A 20689-nucleotide genomic window follows, 5' to 3' on the forward strand; every position below is an offset into this window, starting at 1 on the left:
TAAATGAGCAGGCAGGTAAGTAAATAAAATATGGTCAGCAGATGAATCAGGGTAGCTGGTCCCTCAGTGTCACCTGAAATAATGGGATCTGGAGTGCTGTGATGTTTTTATTGATGGATAAATGCTTCATTTACTAAGGCCCAGCAAGCTGGGAAGTTTTCTGGCTTCTGAATTCAACTAAGGGACCACTGCCAGAATAATTAAGGGAGCAGGGCTCCTTAATCTTGGAGATCTTTAAGGTCTTGCTAAGGATGGCTTGGTCCCCATGGTGGTGTGTGTCTCTGGAAACAGGTTTGAGGAAGGCCTGTCTTCTATGGGATTCAAACCTCCTTAGAGGCTAACACTTCCTCTTAGGGCGGGGCCGAGCAAAACAGTCAAATGTGCAGGAAACTTCTGAGTCTTGCTATCATTAAGCAGTGTCAGCTAGCAAAAATGCTCCTAGGGTGTTCTGCATGCTGCATGCGCAGCAAAGGCCACTGTGCCAGAGACTCCTGATGCCACAGCAGAGCTACCTCCCACTCACCCCTGCCAAGAGCCTGGCATGCCAGCTGGCCAGACGGTCCTGAAACCAAAGAACCGATGACCATCTTCCTGCCATGGGCAGAGGACTGACTGGGTCAGTAAGCAGAAACGCACGACAATCCCAAGGACCCTGGGAACAGGCCAGCGCCACCAGCCATACCTTCACTGCTTTGTTGAACCTGGTGCAAAAATCTCTGAATATCTGGAAGCATTCGTCCAGTTTCATAGTTTCTTTGTCTTCGCAGAAAAAATCTATAAGAGTGTGAGCCTCGCCCTGCAGCTCCTGTTTCCAAAGCTCCAGCTCCGCCAGCTTTTCCACCGCAAACTACAGGGGAAAAAAAAAAAAAATCAAAACAGGGACACGTGTGGTAAACAGGGTCAGCTGAGGTGGATGCGCTGTCAGGGTTCGATTTCAGGTTTCTGGAAGAGGGGAAGGCAGTGGAAGGGCACTCAGAGCCAAAAGGAAAATGAACCAAACCCCACGAGAACAAGGTGACCTCCTACCTGAGACCCAGAAGCCACAATGTGAACGAAAAAAGCCGGGAGTGCAAGTGCACACTTGTAATCCCAGCATGGGGGAGATGGAGGCTGGGGGATTTAGGAGTTCAAAGCCAACTGGGTTACATAGCAAGACCCTGTCTCTAAGGAAGTAAATATAAGAGCCGTAACCCTCCTGTAGAACGTAAGTAACCAAAAGTTCACCTTTAAGACCACTAGAAAAGTTGCCAAGGAAAACAGCTTTGCTGTCCTTAAGAAGTTCGGATACATTTGTTTGCCCTCCTCTTAAAGCCGACTCTTCCTTGGGCCAAGGCCTCAGGAAGTTAACTTGTCCCGACAAGCTGCCCATGCTGCCCTGCTGAGAGGCGATCTACACTTTTTCCTAAACACACTCTACTGGGTCACTGTCCCCATTGCTCAGGATAAGATCCTGGGGTTCTCCCTGAGTGTCCCTGTATCAGAACTCCCCAGGAGATTTGGGTGGGTCCTATCCTCAGTCTCTACTTTCCTGTTTCATACCCCGCCCCACCCCGGCTCCTCTGGATGTGTTTTTTTCTAGGACTGCCATGGATCTCAGTGCTACTTCATCAAAGTAGTGAAAGTGACAGAAGTCTATGTGTCCCCAGCACGTTCCTAAGCCATCTAGAACAGGGTTGGTGATGTCCAAGGGTCATGGGCACAGTTCCCTGACAGAGGTTAGTGACATATGTCTCAGGTCTGAGGCCATAACAAGGTGACAGTGTTGGGACTGACTTTGAGTTACTTCATGGGAGCCTCTCACTGCTGCCATGCGTACAAGGCTTATATGAAGAAGGAATGTAGGAAGTATATTATTTCACGAAAGGATTCGTACGTACATAATTTTAAGAAAGTCTACCCGTGAACAAGTTCTTTTGGAGTGAGGTGCTGGGCTTAAGGTGTGGGAAAGAAATGGGTTGCCTGCCTTGGAGGAGGGGAGTACACAGCAGAAGTGGAAATTCCTTTCAGATGTGCCACCTCCCACCAGTCCAACCACTTTCCCCTTAGTAAGCCTTTGCTTCAACCAGATGCAATCACAGGGGTTGGTGGGAAACAAAAACTATTTAGGAAAGTGAATACCAAAGAGAGTAAGCATCTGACTCAGTGGCCCAAGGCAGTGAGAGCCTTGACCGTGTGTTTTCTTCACAGAGAAGAGGGTATTCACAGAAGGATAGCCCTTTATCTGTATCTGTCATTCCTCTGTGGGGCAAAAAATGGATTCAAGCCAAGAACATCTCTCTGGCTGCGAGAAAGCGGGCCTCCTGACAAGAATCCGCACCACCTTTGACTTATCTACAGAGCCCATGGGGATAAATGGATGGTTACCAAGGAAGAAAAGGCTAATAGAATCCAGGCTGCTCTCAGCACCTGGGACACCCCAGCACTCTGAACGTCGGCCTGAGAAGCAGCCACAGTGAGTCTGATGCCATAGGTTCCACAGCATCCCGCCCCAAACCAGAACAAAGCTGCACTGGGCCAACGAGGTGACAGCTCAGCAGCTGTGAATTGGATCTGCACTTTCATCACTCACTTACTGACCTACTGTGAGCCAAAGCCGAAGGCCCATATGCCTTGCCCAAAGTGGGGTCAAAATGATGAAATAAAGCTGGAAAAAAAAATGTGTTTCTGTCATCTTTCTGCTCAAAAACCTTGCATAAGGGCTGGAAGGACTTATCTAGCTATGTGTGAGGCCCTGGGTTCCCACCCCAGCACACGCTCACACACAAACAAACCCAATCACCAAACAGATGAGAAAAGCCACATGCCTTGAACAGCTCTGAGCTGCCCATAGAGGAAGATGCGTCATCTTTAGACTAGCATCCAAGGGCCAGTGGCCTCACCCCAGCCCACTCCCAGGAGCCTCATCTCACTCTCTAGACAATGCCCATCTGACAATGCCCATCTGTGTGGCACCTTCTGTTTCTACTGGTCGTAAGGGCTGCTGAGGCTGGGCTATAATGAAAGGTCCTGTCCTGGTCTAGCATGAACAAGATTCCAGTGTCAGCACTGTTAAGACAAACAAACACTACCCCTCCCCGTGCCCCCAACCCCCTCCCCCCATATTTAAAGCTCTAAAGCAAGGTTGCCACTGAAAAGCAGCCAGGGATGAGAAGGCAACCGGGTCTTTACATTGAAGCCTTGTGTGTTAAAATCTGGTCTAGGATTACATCTGGAGGTGTAGCTCAGTGGAGGGCGTGTACTTAGCATGTACAAAACCATAGGTTTAAAGCCTGGCTCCTCCAGCACAAAAAGATTTAGTATAAGCTCTTGATATTTAGAAATAAGAACTGAGGCCAGGCAGTGGTGGTGCATGACTTTCATCCCAGCATTCGGAAGGCAGAGGCAGGTGGATCTCTGTGAGTTCGAGGCAAGCCTGGTCTACAAAGCAAATCCAGGACAGTCAAGGCTACACAGAGAAACCCTGTCTTGAAAAAAAAAAAAAAAAAAAAAAAAAAAAAAAAAAAAAAAAAAAAAAAAAAAAAAAAAAAGAAAGAAAGAAAGAGAGAAAGAAAAGAAAGAAAAGAAAGAAAGAAGCAGAAGCTAAGTTTTGATGTGTGACAGGACAGTTCTTGGATTTCTGCTTTGTTTTATGTGCCTAACCACGCTCTGTGTTCAGAGATGGTAGCAGCCTCTGCATTGCAGTTGTGCCGTGGGTGGGACTGGACATGCAGGTCAGGGTACATACAGCACCTGCCTAGCAGGCTCAAGGCCTTGGGTTTCAGAGCAGTGAAGACTTTGACAGCTAAGTACCCTGTCCTTGCCTCCAGCCATGGCAGCCCTGCCATGGTTCAAGGGTCTCACAGAAGGCTGAACGCAAAAGGGCATAGGTATTAGTTTGGTTTTGAAATAAGGAAGGTTAAAAAAAAAAAGTACGTCAGACTCTGTGACTAGTGAGTCACCATGAGCTGTCACAAACATATCCACTCTACTGGTTTTTGTTGATGTTATTCAGAGTGGCTCCTGACACACCCTGTGGGCTGATGATGTATTTGGGTGCTGATGGGCTGTGTGTTCCCTGCTGCTCCCAGGAGAAATCACGACAGGTACCGTATCGGCCTCTCTCTTCTACAGAAACACGTGAAGGAGCATCAGCCCAAGCCCTCCAGTGTCAGGGTACTCTGTGGAACTCTCTCCTGTTGTGCAGAACTATGAAGGCTACAGAATCAAGCCTCAGGTTGCCAGTCTCAGAGGCCTGGACTGCCGCAGTGTCAGTGCAGGAAACCCCGGGATCACAGACCCCAGGCATAGTCATTGCTGCTGCACAGATCGTCATCACTACCCTCCGCCACGAAAGGACAGTGGGACACTAACATCCGTGTAGCTCACAGGCAAGGCCTCAGACTACTGCATGATGGGAGGGACTGACCTGGAGGAAGTCTTCCATCTGCTGACACAGCTCTTGGTCCCGCTGAATGTTTTCCTGTAGCGATTTCGTTCTGACAAAGAGCGAGTGCAGCTCTGCCTCCGTGACATCCAGGGACAGTCTGAAGAGAGAAGGGGAGAGTGGGCAGCTGGCACCAAGACATCATGAGTCATGTGGCTAAGCAAGACCCATCTTTGGCTGAGCCAGTGGGGTCACATCTACCCACTACTGTGTCTTAGGTCCTGAGTGAGTCTCCACCTGTTTGCTTAAATAGGAAAGGGTGTATTCAAGACACAGGATTTAAGGAAAGCACGCTGCACCCCTGTGCATCATAACTATAATCCAGCAAGACTTGGAGCAGCGGCCTTCCCTATGTTAGGACGCTCTCACCCACAAGAACGCAGGCAATGGAGGCTGGCATTCTGACTTCCTCTTGTGGCTCGCAGGCAGCCAGATGCCACCTCTCCCCATACGGTACAGAGAACTAAGACATGGCCAACAGTGCTGTGGCTGCGCGGCTGAACCAGTTGCCACGCGTGCACTTGTTCTAGCCGTCAACTCAAGACCAGCAGAATGGTTCATGATGGATTTGTCACTAGGAAGGGGAGCAGAACCCAAAACCCAGGGGAATTTTATACATTTGGATGCATTCGCGTTGCTATTGTAAATTTTAGGGTTTTTGTTGTAAAAAGAAAAAAAAAAATGGTTTCCACCTTAACGGTCATTGGTGCCATTGGGGCATTAACTGTACTTCACTTGTGTGTGCCACTTGCTTTCCACTTCACATAAACAACCCTTACTGGGAGGGGTCTTAGCTAAAGCTATCCAGTACCAACAGGAAATGCTAACTCAAAAACATAACATTAATTTTTTACTATGTATAATGTATTATTTCTATAGTACTAATACTGTAAGACATTTGCATATCAGTTTCTTTTAGGAAATTAAGAATGTCTGTATCTTATATCTGTTTTTCTTGGAGCATAATCTAGTGACCTGTAAACATGAATTATGAAGTGTTTAATCTTTTGCGCTGGTAATCCTCCTGTCTGAGAGACATTATCTGTGGCTGGATGTCAATAACAGATACTGTCTAATGACAGGGCTATGAGCTGTGGTTTCTTTCCTTGTGTGCACATGGTTCATGCTGTCATGGCTGGATATAGTCACTCACATAATAAGGATATTATGTAGCCAGCCTTGGTAGCATGTACCTGTAGCGCCAGATACTCAGGAAGGTGAAGGCAGGAAGATCATCTCAGCCCAGAGATTCCAGGCCAGCCAGGGCAACAAAGTAAGAATTCACTGGAAAGAAAAAAAAAAAGAGTATATGCTATTAACCTGTCTGATTTAAGCCACGGTGAGCTGAGCCAGCACATCAGAGGCAACTGTGTATATTTCTTCCTAACTCTTCATTAAGTAGGCCCATGCTGGCAGCCAGAAACCAGCCAGGTTAGCACTAGTTAAGGCATAGACATCGGCAAATGTGGAAACAAAACAAAACAAAACAAAACAAAAAACAAGATTTTTTTTTTCTTGAGGAACTGATTAGCTGCAGTGTTCACCAGAGGATGTTTGCACTTACTGTAAGTTAGGCAGCAGAATAGAGGTGACATGTGCACAGATCACTTCTGCATTAAAGCATGAATCTATATTAAGGTTAGAAGCAAATTAGAGCAATGTAATTAGGGCTTCATGCTTGGTGGATACTTTCTCTGTAAAGCTCAGTGACTAACTTAGAATCGAGCCCTTTCACAGGCCTTGGTGTGGTTCCAAACTCTTTAAGTACAATAGAAAATAAATGTACCATGCTCAAGTCCGCAGGGAAACAGTGATGTATGGCCCTGCACGTTTGATGTAAACCAACTCTCAAGGTAATAAGCTGTGCGCTTCCAGCCTCTTGGGCGTGGGAGAGATTTGAAGCTGTAATCTCTTATTTTTCTTATGCTGAATGGAATTCTTTAGACTAAATAGTTTCTTTTAGTTTAAAAATAACAATTGTTCAAAATCCCCAAATTTCAAAGGTATACACACACACACACACACACACACACACACACACACACACTCACACACACACACACACACACACACACACACTTGTGCCCAGCACATGAAAAGAAGCCCGAAAGTTCAACAAAATGTTTCAGAGTTCAGACGGGAATGAGAGCGTTCACTGCTTGGCCATTTCCATGGGAAGGCCACCAAGTCTCCGAGCACACCCCGTCTCTGTGCTCACCTGGACGTCTCCTGCACATGCTGCAACTTCTCGGAAAAGTTTAGAAGGATGGCATCTTGCTTCTGGGCTTCCTGGAACAAAAAACAGACTTTCTTCTTACTGGATGAATTCACCTGGGAGGGAAACCCTCATTCCCGCAGAGCCTCAGGGAGTCTTGGAAACAACACTTAAGTCTTCAGCTTGCTGTATTGAAAGCAAACCCCTGAGACACGAGCTCCAATATTCTTCTAAGATTTACCAGAAGTGCCCTTACTGTTCAGATGCACTTAACCTTCCCGAGACAAACAATCCCCACGTGAAATTCAACTCATGTGCACAAAAACTCAGTGGAATGAGATAGCAGCTTAGCGCCCATTGTCTCCAAGAGAACCCAATACACTCTGCCTAAATGCCAGCCATCTCGGGGATTGCACACTCTTCCGTGAAGGCGTGAGATGCTTTTGACGGTTAAACCTGTTTGCAAACCAACTTTAATGAGAGGCATACAAGCTGAGGAGGTGTCTGCATTCTCTGGCTGTTTGGAGGCTGAAGTGGGAAGGAACTACTTAGGGGGTTCCTTCCTACAGGAGCAGGACCTGAGCTGATGTGCACATCTGGCAGAAAGAGCCCCACCAGACAATGTTTTAAGTTAGATAACAGTTTTGACTTTTCAATCAAGTACTGAGGACTCAAGGCTGGGGTGGGGAAACGCTATTGATCGACTGCTTGCTCAGCACAGTAAGACCCTGGTTTCCATGCCCATATTCCAAAGAAAAGGAGATACAGATAAGAGTCAGACTCCAAATCCTACAATAACAGACAGCACTCCAATGCACAGTTCCCAACAGACTGATCACAAGTCAAATCCATCTCATATCAGAAGTTTCAACACCCAGCCTTCTACTCTATCCCTACAGTGGATACTCTTTCCAGCTTTACCTCTCTATCCCTACAGTGGATACCCTTTCCAGCTACCGCCAGAATAGGTCTTCTTTTCTTTTTTCTTTCTTTCTTTCTTTCTTTTTTTTTTTTTTTGTATGTGTGTGTGGGTTTCAAGACATGGGTTCTCTGTGTAGCCTTGGCTGTCCTTGGTCACTTTGTAGACCAGGCTGGCCTTGAACTCACAGAGATCCTCTTGCCTCTGCCTCCTGAGTGCTGTGCCACCGTGCCCATCTGGGTTTTATTTTGTTAAAACAGAAAGCCTAGTCACGCCGTCACACCCTGCAAGCTTCTGCCTGCTTCCCACGGCTAAAGCATGAACTCTAAATCAGCACCTCCGGTGTTTGACTCCTTCCCTCCTTCCCGAACCCAGCCTCACTGCCTCCCCCCACCCCCCTAATTGTCCAGTTCCCTTCAGTTGCTCAAACTGGGAATCCGCAAAGCTTCCGAAACCAGAATCTTCTTGGTACAGGCCCTGTCCTTTCCCTAACTGACACCCACGCCATCCTCTCAAGGTATTCACAGGCATTCTCCCTCCTTCTCTGCTTCACTCACCTGAGCGACAAAATGCAGAAGATTCATGCCGGGTTTGTTCGCTTTTGTGTCCGCCAATTTGAGTAAAGAAGACAGTTTAAATCCTACAGCGTTGCCAGCATACCCTCCCTACAGGAGACAAGGCGAGAAAGAGAGAGAGGCAGGCGTTGAGCCTCCAGACAGACAGTGAGTTGGCAGCCGCACTTCTTGTCTTGGATTTTACTTACTGCATTCATGATATTCCCAGCCTGGAGCACCAAGTGTAATATTGAATGTAGCTCCTCACATGACGTCAGCTCTGTCAAAAAGGAACATACCACTGCACCTTAGAAAGGCCTGCCACGCACAAAAGACGGCTACCCCATCCAGGTTCTGGTATGTCTGAAGCAAGCTCTGACCCCAGATCAAGCGCACTCTCTGCTGTATTCACGTCATATTATTTCTCTAACAATAGAAATATAATACGTTCTACGCTCTGGTGTTTAGCCGGGGAGGATCAAACACGTAAGGGAGTTAAATGCAAAATTGTTCACTAGCTATTTCCAACTCCCAGAAAACACAAAACCCCAAGGAAACACTGCTGTGGAGACTGACCTGCCCCGTTTAGCAGTTAATTCTTTCATTTTTCCCCCCTCCTTTCACTCACTATTCTTTGAGCTTGTTTTTATGAAACATGGGGAAAAAAAAAAACCAATAGCCAGAAACATTTTGCTTAGCCAATGAGTTATGCAAAGATGAAAAATAAACAAGCTGGGATGCCATGTAAATAACTTGCAAACCACCAACCCTCAGGCCCCTGGTATCCAGAACGTCTTCCCATCTTATTCAAAGCACATTTGGATTGGCTGAAGGCTATAAAAGGGAACTTATGGTAATGTATTGGTAAAGTAATTCTTTATTAACAAAGTCTCTTATAAAGAAACACACTTAAGTTATATATTTGGAAAGCTAAAACAAACACTTGGTTATTAAAATGACAGCACAGGTAATAAAATGTCACCTATGCTATTTGCAGGTCACGATTCTCCACTAAGGCTGGTATTACTTTCAAAACATTGCATTTGGATCAGTGCCTGTACTTTGTTATCTAAGAAGGCCAGTTTGGGAAGGCTCCACAGATAAGGAACGTTTCCTCCATGCCCACAAATTTATATTGCTCAGTGTAAAAACAAGCGCTTCCATTGCTCTTTGAAGAGGAAACTCAGTCCTGTCCCAGATGCTGCAACAAATAGTCTCAGAATGAGAACTGTAAGAGGCCTCCATATTGGAAGAAGAAGATGAATTCCTTTTCTTTCTTAGTGTTGCTCCAGTGTGAAGAAAATGTGCTGGTCTGGAGGGAAAGCTTTCCTCTCGCCAAAGGCATGCGCAGTTGAACAGGAACATCAAATAGAAATAGACAGTTCCAAACAAACAAACAAAAACCCTAAAGAACTAACTTGGAGGAAACCAGGCTGGCTCTGGTGAAGGCTGGAGAGCTGCAGATGGGAGGGCGGGAGGACCTGCCTGTGCCAGGGCAGTGAGTGCCAGCAGCTGCGGTGTTGCCATCCTACACTCTCAAGACTCACACAAAATGCCAGAAACAAAGGCCGCGGCCCTAGGAGGCAAGGCATGAGGGAGGAGGCTGGGCAGGAGAAGTGAAAGGATCAGCTGACCCATCTCAGACTTAACAGGCCTCCTCATAGTGAAGCCTGGAGGGGCGGTAGGTGGGAGAAGCCACAGAATAGAGACCTCAGAAGCCCTGGCAGGAAAAGATGCAGTGCTGTAGCCTAGAAAGGAAGTCGGCTTGCTTTTGGAAGATCAGTCCCAGTCAACAGAGGCCAGGAAATGAAGATGGCCAGGACATATAGGCTTTTGCTTACCTGTACCACACCCATCTACATCCTATACACCATAGCATATTCACCAGCATCACATCCCTCACATTATACACCACACTCCACACACAAACACAACAAATAGTACATACAATACCAGAAACACTGTATACAAACATAATGCAAATACACCTTATACCATATACAAGACACACAACATACAACATACCACAGGCATACACACACTACGTACCATCTAACACACACACACACACACACACACACACACACACACACACACACACACCACAGAAAGCTAACCATGCCGAGAAGCAAGACAGGCTATGACTTGCAATGTTTACTCTGAAGCCTGAGATGAAAGAAAGTTTCTTCCATGGAAAGATAATATGCAAATTAACACTCATTACTTGATGACTTTCCATTTCTAACTTCGCCTGATTTTCTTTTTAAAGACAGGGTTTCTCTATGTAGCCTGCTTCTGCCTCCCTGAGTGCTGGGATTATAGGCATGAGCCACCAAGCCCGGCTTCATCCTGATTTTTTTTAAAAAAGATAAATGACTACTAAAATTGACGAAAACAAACGATACGTAGAAACATGTAACTAATTACCTTTCGTAGCAGTCCTTAGAATTGTTATGTCTTTGTACAGAGAGGAGCAAGATGGCAAGAACTCCTTTTTTAGCACCATAGCTTCGATCCGAAGTGAATAGCTAAGAAAGCAATATAAAATAAAATGAAATAATACTGCAGCACTAAAGTCAGTGACAGGCCCACTCCACAAAGGCAGTGACCAGAACTGCATCCTTACTTTGGCACCTGAATCAAGCAGTACAGAAAGGAATCTGCCAGAGAGAGCTTGGACACATCGCCGTTAAAAGCCTTTAACTTCTTCACCTAAAAGACAAAGAAAAGGGGAGAGGACAATAAATAAATAAATAAATAAATAAATAAATAAATAAATAAAAATAAAACATTAAAAAAATAAATTCACTGGTTAAAATTTAAGATTACTTTAAATTTTATCTTTGATTCCTTCTAAGAAAATAGTATTTCAGTATAAAATTGAAATTAATAAACTGTAGATCTAAGAAAAGGCGTTCCACACCTACAACTGTGCCATTTGCTTGCTTTCTTAGCCACCTTTACATCTGGGGATGAGGCCAGGACCTGAGCATACTGGCCAAACATTCTACCACAGAGTCCCAGGCCCACGCCTAGTGCTGGGCAGGTAGATGCTGTGACCAGGGCTCGTGCTGACTGACAGAGAACCCAACCGAGGGATGGAGGAGATTTTCTAAATTCCAAAGGCACACTAGTGACCTCCACACCAACAACAATGAGGCAACCTGGGGCCCAGGTGAAGCTCCCAGCTAAATCCACACATTTTCTGCCCTTGGCCTCATGGCTTTCTATAAAGTCCAAGAGTGCCCTTGGACACACCAGTGGGGAGAACAACTCAGATTTCCCCCCCCCCCACCCCTTAGTGGCTGATCTAATGAACTCATTCTTTTTTCTTTAGTAATTTCTTTCAGAACAAGGCAGCAGGCTGTGGATCTAAGTAACAATAACTGCTTTTGTTTGTTTGTTCTTTTTATACAGAGTTTTGCTATTTAACCTAAGCTAACCTCAAACTTTTGATCCTCTTGCCTCAGCCTTCTGAATGCTAGGATTGCAGATTTGTGGCTACTGCACCCCCCAGTGTTAGAGAGTCCAAGGCTTGGGCATGGGCGGCATGTGCTCTACCACTGGGCTACGCCCCAGCCTTGACTACGTTAGTGGAGCGAGCACAGGTTGGATCTCTAGCAGGTAGTAAGAAGGAAAAAAAAAAGTTTCCACTGAACAACGGATGTTAAGATTTCTGCCTGTGAGTAGGTAAGGTATAGAACAGGCCTTGATGCCAATCAGCAGATAGATAGATAAAGAAACTATGGGATTATACTCAGTGGAGTGTCACTCAGCTATAGGAGAGAGCCAAAGCCTGTCCTTCGAAACAGATGGCACCACGGTAAGTGAAGTAAGCCTGACCCTGAAAGACAGGGCATCTCAAACTCTCTGCCCTAGACAGAAACCAAGAAACGTCTTGACTGTAGAATGGTGACTAGTAAGGCTGTCCAGGGGGAGGGAGGACATGGACAGGGGGACGCTGGATTTGATCAGCACACACTGTCATGCACATTATAGGGAACGCAGTCAATACGTATAAGAAATGCACTTAATCTAAAGGAAAATACTTAAAAATGACTTGCCCTATGAAAAGACAAGGTAAATAAGCAGTCTATACGTTATGGAGATCACATTTCCATAATTTAAGAGGAAACGATGTCTACCAGCCCCGCCCACATACACGCACGTGTGTGCAAGCCCATGAAAAAAGAACTACAAGGTCTCTGTACACTGAGCAGCAATGTTACCGGTGGCTTTTCTTTTAACTTGCTCTTCGTTTTAGTTATTTTTGCGTATCTACTATGAACATGCTGCTGTCATTTTTTTAAAAATCAAACTAAATGAAAAATTTTAAACACACACACGTGTTCCCCTCCTGTGGTGAAGGGTTCAGATGCAGGCGTGCAGCCAAACAACTAGCCAGCAGAGGTGGAGGCAGACTCTCCTCCACTCTCAAACTGCACCAGAAAGGTCCTGCCTTCCTCACACAGAAAACGGGACCATGCTGAGAGAAAAACCACGTCTCAGGACACTCTTCAGAGTCTTTATGGTAAGTGGCACCTCAGTCCCATGCTTGCAGCTAATTGTTGACAGGAAGTACTGGCCAGTTTTATGTTTTTCCTTTATCTTAATGCTAGATATTCATCCCAGGGTCCTGTAATGCTAAATATGAGATCTACCATGGAGCCGTATTAGTCTTCATGAAATGTGCCCTCGACAAGTCTGTTCTCTTCCTCTCTCTCTGCATTAAGACTGGCAGCATGATTTCAAGACCATTGAAGCAAGAAACTGTGGGCTGACCTGGTGGCACCCAGGAACCCAGTAGGCTGAGGATAGGTTCAAGGCCAGCTTAAGCTGTATAGCAAGACCTTGTCTAGAAAATAAATAAACAAACAAACAAAAAAGCAGAAAGAAAAAGAGAGAGAAAATATAAAATTATAATTTAAAAACTAAGTTTTATTTTTAAAACCTACCAATTGACCTATTTATATCAGTTATGTGAAAATATAAAATCTAATTTTTACTTTATTTTCCTTTTTGTGGTCCTGGGGTGGGCCCCAGGACCTTGTGCTTGCTATGTAAATGCTCTGCTGTTGAACTCACCCATTTGGTTTTTGGTTTGTTGTTCTTGAGCCATAGAGTGAATTTACCTTTTTTTTTTAAGCCTTGCTACATGTAAGGACTCAGGACACTTCCGGTTTAGATCAAGCCCCACGTAGCACCTGGCCTGTGAACTGAGACAGCCTTAGGCTGAATTCTGATTCCTCCCAGAGCAGTTTAACAGCTCACTATATATGAGCAGGGGCAGAGTGAGGCCAGCCCCTTTAGAAGAGCCTATGCTGGCTGTGCTCAAAGCTTAGGAAACCACAGCGCACAGTTCAGGCCTCAAGCTTGACAACCGAAACGGGTCATTCTGAATAAACTTTAAGTGCTTCTATTAAACATACACTAAACTGTGCCTGAGCAAGGATTATGCTCCTTCACTTAGGCCGAAGGCCAAAAATGGTTATGGATCTTAAGAGAATGGAGATGGAAAACAGAAATATAAACGCCATCTATATAGTTCTTCACTCTAGTTCCCGGCAAGCCTTGTGTTCATTAAGAGGGATTATGGTGCCTTCCCAGTGGTAGGGAAGGAAAGAGGAGAGGTGAGAAACTCTAATTATTATGCATTCTTGACCTGATCAAAAATGACGCTTTAAACACTGTTGGGCACAATTTAGCTGGCTGAGCCGAGGGCCTCTCATTAAGACCCCTGCTGTGCTGAGTTTCCATCCTAAGAGCCAGAACCTGCCCTTAAGATCCACAAGGGCAAAGGGCAGCCTGGCCTCCTCATCGGGCCCTGTTCTTCGCACAGCCTCAGAGAGGCAGGACTTCCTACAAACAAGGCCTGCTACAAAAAGAGCCAGTGGCTGAGTTATGAAGAGGCTGGGGAGGAGGGTGCACTCAGTGACAAAGGGCTATGCCAGCATTCAGGAAGCCCCCTCAGTTTCTTCCTCAGCACGGGGCAGTGGGAAGTGTCACCAGAGCAGGCAACTCAACAGCCACCTTCCAGCTGTGTGCTCGGGGGACACTGAGATAGTCAATGGAGCAGTGGCCCACAGCCAAAGCAGGGCTGGCCAGGCTGGGCGGCAGGCCCCGCCCCTCCTTACCCTCATCCCTGGCATGGGAACCACTAGCAGACAAAAGCACACCCAGGATTTTTATTTGGGCTCACCCTCACCCTCCGCCTCTTCCTCTGGAAGGGTTAACCACACACTAGAAGAAAGATGAACAAACATGCCAGATAAAAGATAAGTGGTGAAGGGTAGAGTAATTCCTGATGACAAATTAACCCTGGCTTCGGTTGGCCCGTCAGCTGAGGAGTCCAGGACAGGAGAGAAAACGGCTGTTTCCGCTCATATTTTTCAGCGTGCTGATAAGGTTACAGGAGGAATCGAATGACACTTGCTCACACAAGCGACTGGGGACTGTGATAGCAGAGGTGATGAAAAGGCTGCCAGACCACGTGGTGTGAGATGCACAGTTTTGACAACCTTTGCCCTTCCTTCCTCCAAGAAAGGTAGCAGAGGGCAACAGAAATAACTGCTGGGGGGGGGGGGCGGTTCAAAGAAATTAGGGTTCAAGTCCACCCCTCTTGGATCCTCCGTAATCCTAACACCATCTAAACCGTGAGAGCCTATGCAATTTGCATCTCACAATGCTCCTGTGAATGGACAAATGAAGAAAAGGCCACAGAATAACCATCTCAGTGACCGACAGACTTTCTCTGTGTCAGTCAGTGGAATAAGCACTGCAAATATGACGTCACTGCACCTCATTCCGTCCCGTATAGTGCCTGGCATAGGAGGGCATAGGAAGGCGTCAGTAGATGTCTGGTCCTCTGCTAACAGTGAGAACTGTGCGACATCCCAGGCTAGGGGTGGCTATGCATAAACTTAAGCATCTATTACTGTATTTCTGCCACGTTCCTAAACCTCTCTCACTTGGCCCAGCCTCCTCCCTGGCCTCATCCTCATCACTCACATAGACCACTAGGGTCCTCATGAGCCGAGTAGCATTCTATAGCCAGCTTCTGCTTCCCCGGCATCCCCTTGGACACCCGGAAGATCCAGGAAGGGTGGCCTGGCAGGGTGTTCCTGCAGAAGTTGAGGGTGGAGGGTGTGGTAAGCTACAGCCAAGAGTCAGTAATGTAAACAAGAAGTGTGACCGGCCTGTCACACAATTAGAGTGAGGATGACACCACCCCCACACACCTCCACCCCCCGTGTGTGCGCCCGCACGCGTGAGCGCAGGCGCACTCTGGCCTGTGTCAGACACCTCAGGAGTCCTAACAGCCTAGGCTTCTTTAAGATTAGCTCACTAACTGGAACCACAAAACCTGGGGAGACCTGGAGAGCTCTCAGGTACTTTGCAGTCACTCGTGCACCCCTCACCCCCAGCTGTCTTGGCTCCACAGCCCACTAAACTCAAACAACAAAACAGGTCCTTTAAACTAGAGGAGATTTGATAGCTATTTGCTCTTTCGAAAACTCCTCTGCGCTTTCTAATCATTTTTGAACTGGACCTGAAAAGTACAAATATTAAGAAAGCGGCTCTCAGTCTCTCCCAGCTCGTCACGGCTCTAGGTTGGCAGCCTCCCTCGGGGCTACCTCGGGGGCCTCGTGCCTGACTCTCATTTGCCATGAGCTGATTTCTAAGCACTTCCACCTGCCCTGTCAAATTTGATATTCCCTTTAAAAACAAACAAACAAACAAACAAACAAACAAAAAACCAAAAACAAAAACAAAAGCAAAAACAAAAAAAACCCAAAATGATGAGTTAGGAGTGAGAACTCAGAGCAGTTCTAAGGAGAGTGAGGAAAGAAGCCATGCAGGAATACAAATTCAAAAGCCAGTCTGTCTTGTCCCCACCCCCTTAGTGCTGGAACTCAAGCCCAGGGCCACCCATATACTAGGGAGACACACTGATCTACATCACTAGCTGAAAGCAAATAATCCTTTTAAAACTCAAATTAGACCCTATTCATCCTAGCAAAGATTCTTAAACCCTCGGGACCCACAGAAAGGTGAAAGGTTAGAACCAACGCCATAAAGCTGTCCTCTGGCCTCCAGTGGGGTACCATGTCACTCCCTTGCCCTCAATACACACAATAATTGTAAGTATATTTTTTTAAAGTTTTAAATTGCTATTGTCTCTTCTCCTATGAAGTTCCTCACTACCCAATGACTAGCTAATCTGGTCCGAACAAAATTAATACCTTTCTATCTCGGTACTTTATGTGACCATAGCAACTTCTCCCTGTTAGTCAATTCCGCAAACATCTTTATCCAAAATTGCTTTTCTTAAAACAAAAACAAGCCAACAAAACAAACAGAAAACCCAAGGTGTACACATTATAGCCCAGGTTCATTGTAAGCAAAGGTCAAATGTTAAGATGATGGAGAAGAAAACTGAAATGTATTGAGCTCCCGCGTGCCAAGTACCATGCCTGCTGCACAAGCAGGGCTTAGTCATCTTGGGAACCGATGAGGTAAGGGTCATTGTCCTCACTTTACAGGTGAAGAATCTAAAGTCCGCAGGTGTTCAGAACCTGGCCCCACAGGTGTCTCAGTTACGGCATCCCTCCATGTGAAGAGCAGCTCCGAGTCCATAAGCCTGGCTCTTTCTATCAGACTTTTATGTGTGACCCCTCTGGCCCTGGGAAGGGCACTACCCTGCCTACTGGGCCTCTGACATGTAGCTTCTTGCCCCACTCCAAACACCCGCAAGCTCAACTCACTCGCAGAGTTCCTCACCTCTTCTGACTCTGGCAGAAGCTTAAGGATTTCTCGAAGCGTCTCTGACCCATAATGCTCACTCTTTCCTTGATGGATATCTTCTACGATGCACTGAGGAGACCTTGAAAAGATAAGGAAGTGCATTTGTTACCGTGACAACAAGGACACAAGCCTATGGAAATTAAAGCGCCCCGCCCCACCCTCTCTTTGGTCTGTTTCTTCCTGGTCCAGAGGCCCCAACCAGTCCCAACACTGGAAACCACTCTAAGGCTCCCTCCTCCAGAAAAAGTCCCCAGGAATCCCAGCAGCACCGGTGGACCACTGGGATCTTTAGGGGAAGATGAACGAAAACTTTCCCGGCCCAGGATGGGGAGGATGAGAACTGAGGACCAGTGGGGGATGGGGGAGAGAGGGGCGGACTGGGGGGTGGGCGGGAGAATCCCACTGAGGCACTATGAACAAGTAATGGGTAGTGTGACCGGATTATTCTCCTTAGCAGTACAGATAGTGGTAAGTTGCCAATGTTCCTGTAAATGACCCCGCCCTCATGTAAGCAACCATAATTAATCTCAGTAGATTAAGGAAAAAAAAAAAAGACATCAAAATAGAAGATGACTTGTTGGGAAGAAATTCCAGGGCCGGAGGTTGGGGGCTGGGGGGAGAGGGGGAGATGAGAGAGGACAGTGAGGAACGAAATGCCTTAAACTCTGTATATGTGTGTATGAAACTGTCAAAGAATTTAAAACACACACACACACACACACACACACATGCTTCTTGACATACAGGCATCCAGTGATACTGCAGGACATCTCTCCCTCACCTCAAGACTGTGAGCTCACAGCAAAGGACAGACACTTGTAGACTGTGGAGCCACACATCTAGGAAGGACATGGAAGGGTATGGAATGCCCCTAGCTCAGATCACAATCTGAATTTCAGCTCAGTCACACCCTCAGAGCACGGAAAGTTCTAGACGTGTGCAAAACAATCTTACTTTTTAAACTGCTTAAGAAATATTCCAATGTTCATACTTCGTTTTGCGTCCAAGACAGTAATCTGGAAAGAAAAAAAAAAAAGATTTTAAGTATGAGTAAAAACTAGCTTTCTCCAGGTGTGGTGGCACACGCTCTTAATCTCAGCACTCTGGGAGGTAGAGGCAGGCCGGTCTCTGTGAGTTCTAGGTCTGCCTGGTTTCCATACCGAGTTCTAGCATAGCCAGGGCTACACAGAGAGGGACTGTCTCAAAACACCAAGATAACAAACTAAAATAAAACAAAAGCAGATGGAAGAAACAAGGGAGTTAAAACCCTGTCAAAGTACAATACTAATGTACAAGGGGGCAATTTTTAACATGTAAATATGGTAATTAACACATGCTTCTAATATAGCTTTATGAACATTTTATTGTTTTTCCTTACAGTAAAAATGACACACATCACTGGGTGTGGTGGCGCACACCTGTCATACTAGCATTAAAAACCAGGTAAGAGGAGGAGTTCAAGGCTAGCCTAAGCTACATAGTGAGTTGGAGACAAGCCTGGTCTACATGACAGTAGACACACACACACACACACACACACACTATCATTCTTGGATTGGATAGTTCAGTGGTAGAACACTTTTCTAGCATGTATAGGTTCTGGATTCTGGTTCCAAAACAATACAAAGATGTATGTTTATTGTACTAGTATATACATTCAAATAGTTATATTTTATTTAAGAGTTTTCTCTTACATACAGCCCATATTTTAAACCCTAAGTAGATATATTTCCATAGCAAGAATCATATGAGAGTTGAAATGGAAAAATAGAACAATGATTGTGCTGAGGTTGGGTCCCAGTTCTGGTTTACAGACCCATTTAGAAGAAAAGGAAGCTGGGTGGTGGTGGTGGTGCATGCCTTTGGTGCACTTGGGAGACAGAGGCAGGCGGATCGCTGTGAGTTCGAAGCCAGCCTGGTCTGCAAAGTGAGTTCAGGACAGTCAACAATCAAGCCTACACAGAGAAATCTTGTCTCAAAAAACCAAGAAGAAGAAGGAGGAGGAGGAGGAGAAGAAGAAGAAAGGAAGGAATTATAGCCACGAGTGGTGCACACCTGTGATCCAAGCACTCAAGAAGTTGAGGCAGGAGGATTATCAGAAGTTCAAGGCCAGTCAGAGGCTATCTAAAAAAAAAAAAAGGGATCCTACATCTTGTTTGCTCAGAAGTTTAAAAAAAATTGTTGTCTCTCTCCCTCTCTCCAGGCATCCTCATTAGAGTGACATCATCTTTAAACCCTGCGTGGCAATCCCTGACGCACTGCCGTGATGCCCAGGAAAGACAAGGCGACCTGGAAGTCCAACTACTTCCTTAAGATCATCCAACTTTTGGATGATTACCCAAAATGTTTCATTGTGGGAGCAGACAATGTGGGCTCCAAACAGATGCAGCAGATCCACATGTCCCTTCGAGGGAAGGCTGTGGTGCTGATGGGCAAGAACACCATGATGTGCAAGGCCATCAGGGGCCACCTGGAAAACAACCCCGCTCTGGAGAAGCTGCTGCCTCACATCCGGGGGAATGTGGGCTTTGTGTTCACCAAGGAGGACCACTGAGATTAGGGACATGCTGCTGGCCAATAAGGTGCCCGCGGCTGCCCGTGCAGGCGCCATCGCCCCCTGTGAGGTCACTGTGCCAGCCCAGGACACGGGTCTGGGGCCTGAGAAGACCTCGTTCTTTCAGGCTTTGGGCATCACCACTAAAATCTCCAGAGGCACCACTGAAATTCTGAGTGATGTGCAGCTAATAAAAACCGGAGACAAAGTAGGAGCCAGCGAGGCCACACTGCGGAACATGCTCAACATCTCGCCCTTCTCCTTCGGGCTGATCATCCAGCAGGTGTTTGACAATGGCAGCATTTATAACCCAGAAGTGCTTGACATCACTGAGCAGACTCTGCACTCCTAGAGGGTGTCCGAAATGTTGCCAGCGTCTGTCTGCAGATTGGTTACCCAACTGTTGCCTCGGTGCCACACTCTATCATCAATGGGTACAAGAGGGTCCTGGCTTTGTCTGTGGAGACTGACTACACCTTCCCTCTTGCTGAGGTCAAGGCCTTTTTGGCGGATCCATCTGCATTTGTGGTCGCTGCCCCTGTGGCTGCAGCCACCCCGGCTGCTCCTGCTGCTGCAGCCCCAGCCAAGGCTGAAGCCAAGGAAGAGTCTGAGGAATCAGATGAGGATCTGGGATTTGGTCTCTTTGACTGATCACCTCTCAAAGCAACCAATTCAGCCAGCTTAATTTGAGAAACACGGAAATAAAGGCATACTTCTTTTTTTAAAAAAAATTGTCTTTTACCAGGAAGTCTCAGACCCATACATTTTTTCCTACATTTTTTTTCTGTCTGTGAGTTAGGAGGTACCTTGTAATATATTGTTTACTTGTGTAGACCAGGCTACCCCCAAACCCCAGAGATCGGCCTGCTCAGATTAAAGGTGTGCACCACCATGCCTGCCTGGCATTAAATGGCGTCTTTTGATTTAACAAATGCTGATATAGCCACCCTATTGTACTATCAAACCCCAGACTGGACTGTAACAAGTCTTAAATGTTCAAAAATAATAATTTGGGGATTTTTATTAAACTACAGATTATAGCTTCTAGGGGTTTGCTGAGAAGTGGCCTTTGCCTCTGCAAGTAGGCATCCAGGATGGGGATGGAAGATAACCTAACACCTTTCCTTTTGTTGCTTGGTAAAGGGAAGCTGCATGAACTGGAGGACAAAAGAGAATCAGGTTTCAGACCAAATCCTGCATCTCTGGGTCGTTTAAAGTT

The 20689-nt window shown here is 46.2% G+C and overlaps 1 protein-coding gene and 1 pseudogene across 4 annotated transcripts in view; one reads left to right on the forward strand and one right to left on the reverse strand.

The window, feature by feature from the left end:
- Window positions 1–20689, reverse strand: part of Fhdc1 (FH2 domain containing 1) — a 38858-nt gene that overhangs the window by 4041 nt on the left and 14128 nt on the right. For all 4 annotated transcript variants that reach the window (XM_051157374.1, XM_051157371.1, XM_051157372.1 and 1 more), the window contains exons 3-11: window positions 17871–17932; window positions 16893–16995; window positions 10738–10823; window positions 10539–10639; window positions 8321–8391; window positions 8115–8222; window positions 6642–6712; window positions 4406–4523; window positions 683–847 (exon numbers count right to left, since the gene is read on the reverse strand). In XM_051157374.1, coding sequence (XP_051013331.1) covers window positions 683–847; window positions 4406–4523; window positions 6642–6712; window positions 8115–8222; window positions 8321–8391; window positions 10539–10639; window positions 10738–10823; window positions 16893–16995; window positions 17871–17932 — 885 coding nt within the window. The remainder of the gene's footprint in view (window positions 1–682; window positions 848–4405; window positions 4524–6641; window positions 6713–8114; window positions 8223–8320; window positions 8392–10538; window positions 10640–10737; window positions 10824–16892; window positions 16996–17870; window positions 17933–20689) is intronic.
- LOC127199362 (60S acidic ribosomal protein P0-like) lies at window positions 19163–20176 on the forward strand (annotated as a pseudogene).

This window comes from Acomys russatus, chromosome 15 (genome assembly GCF_903995435.1).
Source record: "Acomys russatus chromosome 15, mAcoRus1.1, whole genome shotgun sequence".
NCBI lineage: Eukaryota > Metazoa > Chordata > Mammalia > Rodentia > Muridae > Acomys > Acomys russatus.